The sequence below is a fragment of the Gambusia affinis genome, linkage group LG18 (genome assembly GCF_019740435.1).
Source record: "Gambusia affinis linkage group LG18, SWU_Gaff_1.0, whole genome shotgun sequence".
NCBI lineage: Eukaryota > Metazoa > Chordata > Actinopteri > Cyprinodontiformes > Poeciliidae > Gambusia > Gambusia affinis.
Window position 1 is genome coordinate 1,127,752 of NC_057885.1, and position 11,457 is coordinate 1,139,208.

The window sequence follows — 11,457 nt, forward strand, 5'->3', positions numbered from 1 at the left end:
AGTCTGTAATTTTTTTTTTCCTATTTGGCATAAAAAGAAAAATGTTTACGTTACTTTAGAATCTAATTAACTTATTGCGGTCTTTATTACAGCTTAATGTGGTAAAGTAGTCAGAAACTGTGCTGACAGAAGATCTCTTTGGTTTCAGACGTTCGAGCAGTAACGTGAGCGGGTTGAACACCGACATGTGTGCAGACGATCAGTCGGTAGGTCCTTCTTCAGCTCCTTTGTGCACCTGGATTAGTATTGTTGTTCCACCATATAAACTCAAATTGAGTCAGAGACGTCAACACAGCTATTCATAGCTTTTAATCTGATGTGTTTTAGCTCAACGAGGAGCCTCTCGCCATGAACCAGGAGTCGCCGTCTCAGGAGCTGGTGCCGCTGAGAAAGCGGCGAACACGCATCCCCGACAAGCCCAACTACTCTCTGAACCTCTGGAGCATCATGAAGAACTGCATCGGCAAAGATCTGTCCAAGATCCCCATGCCTGTGAGTAACCACGGCAACCGTCAGAGCTGAACAGCTTCTTCTGGCACCGCTTGAGCCGGGTGAATCAGCTGTTAAGAGTTAAAAGGAAAAACCACAAAGGTGACACTCAGTTGCAACATTTTTCTTGTGAATTGCAGAGAGGGAAACCACCTGCTGGTCCTCTTGGTTCATAAAAGGACAGAGAGGAAGTTGGTTTCGTTTCGTTGTTGGCATCATAAATTAATACCCTTATCAACCATTTGGAGGCGCTCCTTTCAAAGAATGTTCATATATTTTGCATAATCTGCACTTTATTATTTAAATCTGACTTTCTGAAATCATCAAGCCTCATTTAACAAAAACAAAAAAGTGAATAAATATAATCTAGCTATCGAGTGTTAACATAAAGTACAGCTGGGAAAAATGTCATACAAATAAAATCTCCTATTGTTTTATGTCAGATTTAATTTCCAATTTTAAACATGTTTTTTTTACCTCATGTTTTTTGTTGGGGGGGGACAAATGACAGAACATATCTTGAACTTGCTTTTGTTTCAGTCATTCCTTCTGTGAGTTGACGTAAATTCAAAGTCGAAACTTTAAAGCATGCATGTGAAATAAGATGGCAGTGCTTGAGTGGGTTAACATCACAGTGAAGTATTGTTTCTATAAGGAGCGCAGTTGGTGAAAAAATCCTGACTTTTTTTATTTCTGTCAAATGTTCAAATTATCTTCAAAAACAGGAAATTTGATTAATTGATCAAATTAATTAATCGCTGAGTCCCGACCTGAAGGGACAGAATAGGTGTAGGACATTAAGAAGAAGAGCAAAGGTTGTTATAATTTATATTTTTAATATGCACTGCGTGGAAGTACCTATTTAGGAGTATAATAATCAAAATTGCTGCTATTTACAGCAGTTATTTTTTTAAACAACTAAGTTATCACTGAAATCTATAGTTTTGTTTTATTTATACTTAAACTTTGTTTTGTTCAATTTTGTAATTTATTGATTTGTTAGGGACTTTTTTTGTTATCAGGAGAAAGAAATGATCAACAGTTTATAAATAAGACTAAAGTGAATAAACTTAATATATATTCATTTAATCCATAAATTTAATGAATATATGAAAGCTTTCTGTAGGCGTATACGGAACACCCTGAAGCATTATTCCGCCAGCTATGTGACCTTTTAGTTCTTTCTTTTGTATTGTCAAAATAATAACACATTTCAACCAATCAGATCCAAAGATCAAAAGTCGCCGCCGGGCCTCTTGCATGTCTTGGCAAGAGTTGACTTGGCAAGAGTTCCAGTTGAGCGCCGTCGACAGATCCTCCCCATTTCTGCCAAACTGGCGCAGCAACGTTTCGCTGACTGATCTGCTGCAGAATAGATTATTAAGCTTTGCTTATTGAGAGGAAGTCAACCTGCCCACTGCGTCTGTGCTACGCCTGACTCGCACACAAAGAGTTTTCCCTGTCTCTGCTTGACGTCAAAACGCCGGCCATGTTTATGTTATGTTGTTCTGGGTTTATACAGTTGGCATGGCTCTTTATTTCCTGTTGACTCCATATTGAGTAACAACATTTACATGTGACCGTGTGACTGAGTTTGCCCCACTATTCGCTAGCATGGAATGGACTAAACACAAATCTGGACTTTAATATTCTTAAAAAGACGTTAAAGGCTCGGAGTTGCAGCACTTGCACCGAGGAACATTAAATCCAGTTACTAAAACTGGAGCCTCGTCAGACTGAATTGAGATCGGTGTTCATAATGTGTCTAAACTACAGGTGTGTCACAATACATTAGAAAGTGATCAAAGTTGAATTTAAATCAGTGATCCAATTTAAAATGTGAAACTCTTTTTTTGTTTTTAGCGTCGAGAATCTTCCTCAATTTGTTAGATCAGCTTAGCTTTACAATCCTCCCTGTTGTGAGTCCTTGTTTGTCCACCACACTTTTTCCATCCACTAAACTTTTAATTAGTGTATGAGAGGCTTTTTTGTGATGATTATTTGTGGTTAAACATCCTTATCTGTTGGAGTACTTTAAAATCAGAACCCTACCTATTAATTTTCTAGCCCATCATGTAACATTTCTGAATTTAAAAATACATATGTATATTTTTTTAGTCATAGACATTATTGTACTTGAATTATGTCCTTCTGTTCATCACATCTACATAAAATCAAAGGTTTCGCTTGTAAAAAATTGAATTAATTAAAGGAACAAACATTTTAATTGCATCAAATTTCCTGTTATTCACCTAAATTGACGCTGGGCGCATAAATTCCTCCTTTCTAGGTGAACTTCAACGAGCCGATCTCCATGCTGCAGCGGCTGTCGGAGGACCTCGAGTATCACGAGCTGCTGGACAAGGCGGCCAAGTGCCACAGCTCCCTGGAGCAGATGTGCTACGTTGCGGCCTTCTGCGTATCCGCCTACTCCACGACGGTGTACCGCACGGGGAAGCCCTTCAACCCGCTGCTGGGGGAAACGTACGAGCTGGACCGCCGGAGAGAGAGCGGCTACCGCTCCCTCTGTGAGCAGGTGCTTAAGAACAACACAACAGGAAATAAGGGAATTGATTCAGGAAGAGATGGGAAAATAATAACAGAGGGAAGAGAGAGGAGAAGAAATAGTCCAGTAACTGAAACTTTATATTGTGAATGGCAAATAAATGTTCGATAGACTGGCACACAATTAAGGATTAAAGGTTGTGTATTTGCATTTAGGCAATAGAATAGTGGCGGTGCAAATGCTTTAATTTTATTGAAGATGAATGTTTGGATTTATATTTACATGAACACATGGGAGTTACTTTAGCGCACCTCACTTGAAAGCTTTCTTTGGTTGTCATCTTCATAAAAGGAATTTCTTTTAAGAACTGGATGTACGTTTCGCCCAGCAGGGAACGACAATTGCCCCACAGCAAATTTCTTTTGTTCGAATTTATTCATTTCATTTTTCTCTTTTCACAGGTGAGTCACCACCCTCCTGCAGCGGCACACCACGCAATCTCTGACCGAGGCTGGACTCTGAGGCAGGAGATTACTGTTGCAAGCAAGTTCAGAGGCAAATACCTGTCAATCATGCCGCTAGGTGAGAGATGACATGCAAGTCAAACACGTGGCTGGAGTTTTTGTCGTTGTTAGTACAGGGTGTGTTTCAGTCGCTGCATTTTTGCAGCGTTAATAAAGGCTACACAAACAAATGGACAAAATGTTTTTTTATGCAGGCTGATGATAGCTAGAAAAATGTTTCTGACACACCTGTTTTTTTTTTTCTTTCCAAGGTATTATCAATCACCCGGTGTTGTTTTAGCACACTCAGTTTTTTTTTGTTGCATGCGTTTTCTCTCACAGGCACTATACATGCCATCTTTGAGAAGAGCAACAATCACTACACATGGAAGAAGGTTACCACCACAGTGCACAACATCATTGTTGGAAAGCTGTGGATTGATCAGGTGAGAGTGATTGGTGCCAGAGCAAATAAGAAATAAGAAAACCTGGATATTAAATAAGATCATGTAAACTTGTACCCGTTGACCTGATAAGTTGAATCATCGCCACATTATTGCGGGACCAGGTTTTGATTAGTCATCAGGAAACATTTCTAGCATGAAGTTAATCAAACTGGGGCTGAAGAGCCTTTACCTAACATTATATCATGACTTATTACCGTCCGTTTTTCTTTCAAAAGAAGAAAAGGATGGGAAGTCAAGCGTTATTTTCTACAATTCAAATCACACTTTTTTTAATATAGTCTTGCTAGTCCTGTGACTTTTAATTAACTGTGACTTCTATGTTTTTTTTTTTCTTTTTATTACGCATTTATTAAATTTCAACTCATACTGACAGACATGTGCCACGAATGACAGATTATCGCCTGCAATTGCAAGGGAAGTTAATTGTCCGCCAGAGCTGGAGGAATGAGTCGTATTGCAACCACATGGCGCCAGGTGGTCGCAAAAATTAATATAAATGACACTACTGGCGGATCTTCTTGGTGTTAATCGCTTCATGCCACGCAACCGCCTAGCTGTCATCTCGGATTTACATTACATGCGTCTCCGCTTTGCTGTGCACTTCACCGGCAAAGCAGAGTCGTTTCTGACCATCTCGGTTTAGTGAGTCGACGGTTTCCGTGAGTTTGTTGAAAAGTACTGATCACAACATGTCACCAGATCAAATCATTAACATAAAAAAGATCCGCCAAACATTTGATAATTTCTAAGTAAATGCGACTCATACTCCAGTGCAACTTGTATATGTTTTTCTACTCCTCGTGATGCATTTTTTGACTGATGCGATGTATAGTCCGGTGTAACCTGTAGTCTGTAAAATTTGTAATTGTTTAAGATACAATTGGCTCCCAGTGTGATCATTACCCTTCACATCTTGTGACTTTTACCATTTTGGTATTCCAGGCATTTTAACATGCTGTGCTGTTTCACAAGGTTCCCAAGGTCTTTAGCAGACAAACAGACCCACAGCATGATAGATCTTTCACTTCACTTAGCAGTGAGGTGTTTTTCTATATTCATCCTTTAATAGCAAGCTCATTGTGAAGTGCTTTTCTTTTCTTTTTTGGAAAACAAACTCAATGTCAAGCTGCTCACACACTGTTTCTAATATTGCCATGGGGAATTTCAAAAACAAACTAAAACGTGTTACTCAGCAGTAGATGAAAAGGAATTTCTGGAACATCAAGTTCTGTCACTGCTTTGATGTATGAGCAGATGAGCTTTTGTTCTATAAACAATGAAAGGATTGATGTGGTATCCAAGGTTTTGTGCGTCATAAATTTATTTTTTTATTTTTCCTAATTCCTAGACTTAACATTTAGGAATTATCTAGTGTTCCAAAGAGATAATTATTTGCCAGTTTAATCACATGACAAACAAAGCCATGATGCGTTTCAGCTCCAGCAGACCTGAGGCTAATGGCTGAATTCCCTCCTCAGGGTTTCTGGGTAACGAGCCATTCCCTTAATTCAGATCCACTTAATCAGTGACGCCTCAAAACGTTGCGCTGCGGTGGAAATATTTCACATGGCCCAAAAACCAAATCAGTGATCAAATTACAGACACTTCAGCATGATGAGATTGTTTTTAAGCCTTTATTTTTTGGCTTCACGTCTCCATTGGTGTGATGGACTTGTTGGTCTTATATGATTAAAGTACCACGTTTAAGAAACCACAGGGTTGTTATTGAGAAATCTTTTTCATTTCATCACTCTCAAACGAGACAAGTAGACTTCATCTAATGGCTGCTGTTCAGACTTCTAACCATTAGATGTCGCTCTTTGCAGTAGTTCTCAAGCTGTAAGCCTCTGAGATGTTTGAATGTTGGATTCCCTGAATATCCTGCTTGTCTAGTTGGTCGCATAAAAAATGAAGTGCTCATCCGGACTTGTTTATTACTCTTCCAGTCGTTTAACACTTTTCAGAGCTTGTTCTTTAATTGCTATCAAATGTAGAGGAGCAACTAAGTAAGACATTTTTTGACTAATAATCGTAATAATACTGAGTCCCTGACTTAAACGGCATCTCTCTTGTTTCCCATGTCGGCGTGAGTAAAAGAATTGGACCTTTTTGTTGTATCATATTCACACCCAGGTGAACCAGGAAGCCACAGATGATTAAGCCAGGTTTATTTGTTAGCACATTTCAACAAAAGGGAAGTAATAAAAACATTATAAAAATATAATACCAAATATAAGACTATGAACATCATGTGTTGTCGAAAGCCATCATCAACCACAATCATCAAATATATGGATCAGTATTCCAGTTATTAATCAAAGGCAGCTCTAAACAGGTGGGGTTTTAGCCTGGATTTGAAGAAACTCAGTGTTTTGAATGTTTTGCGGTTTTCCTGAAGTTTGTTCCAGATTTGTGGAGATTAAAACTGGCCTGTAAATCTGCAGTAGTGACTTTTCCAGATTGTTTATTTTTGTTGGTGGTTTGACAGCTGTTGTTGATAAAGCCTGAGGGAAACACACCTGACTAGAGGAATGAGTTTCACATCTGAATCAGGTCAGATGCAATCTGACCTGATTCAGATGCAATGGGTACATAACTTAAGAAGTTTCTTAAGTTATGTACCCATTGCATCTGAATCAGTTGAGAAACTTCTTAAGAAACTTCTTAAGAAACTTAAGAAGTTTCTTAAGTTATGGGTACATAAGAAAGTTATGTACCCATAACTTTCTTAAGGAAAGTTATGGGTACAATATCAAGCTAGTAAGAGGAGGATCTTAGCTGATTTATAACTTCTTCTAAGTTTTCATGGTTGAGTTGGTGAAATTTAGCGATTTCCTCTACATTTATTCTGTTTGTGCAGAGCATCGCTGCTGGATTTGGTGTTGATATGCAGTCTGACCCTCTAATTTTTTAAATTTTTTCTATCAAGAAGTTGACAGATCCATTGCAGGCCCTGCAGCAATTGACATGCATTGTCAAAGCTTTTGTTAATTTTTCCCTGTACATTTTTTAAATGTTGATTAATAGCGACGTAGTTTCTCTTTGTAAATTTCTTAATGTGCTCGCCGTCGACTTTCAACGGCTTTTATGTTTAGTGCTTCAACAAAGCATTTACATTTTACAAATCGAGTTAATGATTCACAGAAACGCTATTCTCACAAATTGCACACTTAAGATAGGACGGTTATGCTTCTGCTTTAAAAGATAAATTTATTTTACGAATTTTCGCTCATCTTTACTAGGAATGCCAATAAATTTAACTGGCTTTTTATACATTTGCAGTGAAACAAATGTAGTGTTAATGCATATTAACAGTCGATTTTTAGCTCTTCATAATAGGATGCAGACAGCTCTCTTTTTAATGCCGACAATTTTAACTCCTCAAACTTTTCCTGTTTCCTCTCAGTCTGGAGAAATCGACATAATAAACCACACCACAGGGGATCGTTGCCACCTGAAGTTTGCTCCTTACAGCTACTTCTCACGAGACGTAGCCAGAAAGGTCAGAAAGAAGCTGAAACGTCTTGACATATTTATTTTATTCTTTTCCTGTTCTTCCGGTTTTGAGCTGTGTTTCTGTGTCTCGTTGTTTATAGGTGACAGGAGTGGTGATGGACAAGGACGGAAAGGCCCACTATGTGCTGTCGGGCACGTGGGACGAGAAGATGGAGTTCTCCAGGGTCATGCAGAGCAGTCGGGGAGGAGAGAACGGCACCGAGGGCAAACAGAAGACCGTATATCAAACCCTGAAAGCCAGAGAGCTGTGGAAGAGAAACCCTCTACCGTAAGTGGTTTTGGTTGCAGAGTTTTTACTGCAAGGCCATAGTTATGCATAAATAACTATTTGCATAAATAGTTATTTATGCATAACCATAATTATGGTTTTATGCATATGGTTATGCATAATGTCCTTATGTCCTTTGCACCATAAAGACATAATGCAGTAAACAACCAATGAACATTACATTTTGTCAAATCAAACAAATGCACATCAAGCATGTTAAACAATGTTCCAGTTAATACCAGAATCAAAAGCAACTCTAAACAGGTGGGTTCGTAACCTTGATTTAAAGAAACTCAGTGTTTTGGCTCTTTTGCAGTTTTCTGGAAATTGGTTCTAAATTTGTGGCGTACACAAACATGGAGCTATATAATGTGCAACCTCAACATGCCGTACGGAGTGACGTTGCTTCAAGTGACAACTTATTTTTAAGTAACTTGTAATAACTTAGCTGTAAAATACGATCCATGGAGTGTCCCAATACACAGGTAATTACAGTGCTGTTCCTCCTGCTGGAGTAGGAATGCCAGCTGTGAGGAAGCACACACACCCGATTTGGCGCGTAGAATGGTTGCTGAAAGAGTGAGGAGAGTTGTGAGTTTTTTCTGGCTGCAATACAAATTCAAAACATACCAGTTATGTTGTCAAAGACAACACACATCGACACATCGTTATCAGATAACGATGTGTCCTGTTGAACCCGTCAAACCACATGACGTAGTAATCTGGCTAACGAGCAAAAACGGAGAACAGGATAAAGTTTGGCTTTCCAGACGTATCTTCACATTTGGTTATCTGACAGATAAAAATATAACTTTCTGAAAACATACGGGGATTTTTCTCCTTTGCTTGAACTATTGTCCATATTGTAAACAGTGTTGTCCAGGATTTCTCCAAGAAGAATTGCTTTTAAATCCTGCTTAAAAAATATGGAAGTTCCTTATTATTTTAGAAGATGTGACTCAAGCACTATTAAAACCTGGTTTAAAAAACAATGTAAATGTTGGTGGTGACTCCTGTTTTTTTACTTTCAGAATTTTTGTATTTTTTTTTTTTATTATAATATTTGTAATTTTAAGATGTTTTCCAAAACAACATCTTTAAAGTAAATTGGACTTTAGAAAGTCCCCACATTTGTGTAATTTGCCACGATGAGCCGAAGGTCTTCGTGCTTGTGAGCTTTTACGACTCACTTTGCTCCGTGTGTTTGCCTCTCTCTCCAGCGACGGAGCCGAATCCATGTACTACTTCACCGCCCTGGCTCTGACCCTGAACGAGCCCGAAGAGGGGGTGGCGCCCACCGACAGCCGCCGCAGGCCCGACCAGCGCCTGATGGAGGACGGCCGCTGGGAGGAAGCCAACGGCGAAAAGCAGCGGCTGGAGGAGAAGCAACGCAGCGCCCGGCGTGAGAGGGAGCGGGAAGCGGCGAGCCAGCGCGCCTCTGGCCAGTCGGAAGACGGTAAGCGGAGGAAGCGTGCGCGCTTCGTTTTGTGTTCCTCTTTGGCTTGCTTGGGGAAAATCCTGGAGTTGATGAGGTAAAAACAAATCTCTGTGATCCCGCCCTTTTCTCTTCTAAAAGCTGTCGATGAGGACTCTTTTGTTGATCACTCCATGAAAAGCAAGTATCCCTCCTTAATCTGCCAACATCCCCTTTCCTTACGCCTAAATCGCCATCTATAAAGTCTTCCATGCATGTTTTCACGAGTTCTCCCTCTTCCAGGTGCCCCGCATGACTCCCACAAAGCGCTCTGGTTCGAGAGCTGTGAGGACCAAATCACAGGTGAGCAAGTTCACATCTATAAGGGAGGCTACTGGGAAACCAAGGAGCTCGGCAGCTGGGAGGGTTGCCCGGACATATTTTGACCCCTGAAGCGCTCTGCGGAGATTGACACACATCAGAGCTGGACGGACAGCTTCACGAAGCCCCGTTTGTCCCCTGATTGGACGGCTGCTCCCCTCCAGCGGCTCTCTGTTCTAAGAGATCCCCCTCCCCATCCTGGACGGTCACTACAGAGATGCGAGAGAGATTGAAGGATCTAGTCTTCTGTGTCCAGTCAAGTCTCAAACTACTTTTTTCCTCTCGCTGCCGCGTATCCAGGAGGATTGGGATTAAATGTTTGGGTTTTTTTTATTATTATTGTTGTGGAGGGGTTTCTGAGTTGGCTCGGTCTGAAGAAATAAGCAGTGCTTCCAAATTTGTCGAGTCTGTGCCCAAGTTGGAGAGGAGATTTCTTTCAGTGTGATAAAATGATCCACAGAACTATCTACTCAGATGATAACGCTAAAAAAAGAGGGTAAAACCTGCCTAATATATACAGTTATATTAAAATATGCTTACACTTTCATTGAAATGTCAACTGGTGGCCTTTAAAATGTTTCTGTTTCTCTGATTTAGTGTCTTAATGTAAAGAAGTGAATGTTGTTTGTGTGCTTGTGGGTAAGACATCTTATCTGCTCTTCCATTAATGACAAAAAAACAACAACATGGCGACTGGATTACAGTGCGCTGGAGAAAAGACTTGATCATCTAGAACACTTATTGACCATCAACACTGTCACATTTTATAGATAGACTTTTTTTTTTTTTTTATAAAAAACAAGATTCAAAGGAAGATATGACTATAAAATAACTCTGCTACAAGGTTTAAACATTTATCGCCTTAAAAAAAGAGCAACCTGCTCTCATTTGCTCTGTCGTCGCAGCTAAATGATCAAAAATACCTGCGTTTATTTGGTGTTTCATGTACAAACGTGTTGGAAAATGACAGAAGTCTCATTCACTCACGCAAGATGCCACATCAATATTTGTTTTCATAAGTCAATTAAATTTTATTTCAGATAAATTGCAAATAAAGAAGAATTAGTTGACAAAGTATGGGACTCAAGCGATGACTATAAAGCACATATTTGAGGTAAAAGCAAACATCACGGCCCCACTGTATGTCTGACGGAGAGTTAGTTTATATGCAAATATAATTTAACACCAAAAACATGAGTTGAAATGTTTCCTCGTGTGTGTGTGTGTGCGCGTAGGTGTGTGCGTGTGAATTTCAAAATTTGTAAGTGTACTTAAAAATGAAGCGTTCAGACACAAAGACGTGGCGAATAACAATGAATTTATAAATGTATAGAAATTCACATTATAGTATTGACAATTGTAGGGTCTTTTTTTCCCAAATGTTTGGTTCTTGTAATGTGGGAGGACTGTCTTCATTTTTTAGAAAAAAAAAGGGAATTCTGTACTTGACTGAGTAGAGACTTGACATTGTTCAGTATTTTGTATTAACACAAAAGAGAATCTGTAATAAATACTGCAACGTCAAATATTTTCTCTGCCTGATTGTTTATTTCAGTTAGTTATATAAGTTATATAAGTTAGTTAAGTTTTTAATTGTTAGCCGTCCTGCCACCTTTTACACAACAGTCAAAAACATTTCTAACTTTTTGTACGTCCGCATTATAATTTTAATAGAATTATTTCAGTCAAGATCTTTGTATACACAAATATCATGTTTGTGTCTTAAATAAAATTAAGAGCACTATCTTAAAATATTAGTAAACACATGAAAGCCATGCAATAAACTGAATACATAAAATGTGAAATATTTGAAGATAAATATAATTACACTCCTGTAAATATCTTGGGTTCATATTTAGTTTTACTGTAGTCATCAGTTTCCTTTTATTGGGGCCTGCCCATAGCAATGCATA

At 39.0% G+C, this 11,457-nt stretch overlaps 1 protein-coding gene across 2 annotated transcripts in view; it reads left to right on the plus strand.

The window, feature by feature from the left end:
- Nucleotides 1-11,072, plus strand: part of LOC122819986 (oxysterol-binding protein 1-like) — a 173,317-nt gene extending 162,245 nt beyond the window's left edge. Inside the window, exons 8-17 of one of the 2 annotated variants that reach the window (XM_044097095.1) lie at nucleotides 149-206; nucleotides 328-492; nucleotides 2,780-3,025; nucleotides 3,457-3,577; nucleotides 3,841-3,944; nucleotides 7,372-7,467; nucleotides 7,562-7,749; nucleotides 8,970-9,205; nucleotides 9,326-9,364; nucleotides 9,467-11,072. In XM_044097095.1, coding sequence (XP_043953030.1) covers nucleotides 149-206; nucleotides 328-492; nucleotides 2,780-3,025; nucleotides 3,457-3,577; nucleotides 3,841-3,944; nucleotides 7,372-7,467; nucleotides 7,562-7,749; nucleotides 8,970-9,205; nucleotides 9,326-9,364; nucleotides 9,467-9,609 — 1,396 coding nt within the window. In that variant the 3' untranslated portion in view covers nucleotides 9,610-11,072. The remainder of the gene's footprint in view (nucleotides 1-148; nucleotides 207-327; nucleotides 493-2,779; nucleotides 3,026-3,456; nucleotides 3,578-3,840; nucleotides 3,945-7,371; nucleotides 7,468-7,561; nucleotides 7,750-8,969; nucleotides 9,206-9,325; nucleotides 9,365-9,466) is intronic. The other variant, XM_044097096.1, reaches the window with a different exon arrangement.
- The last annotated feature ends 385 nt before the right edge of the window (nucleotides 11,073-11,457 follow it).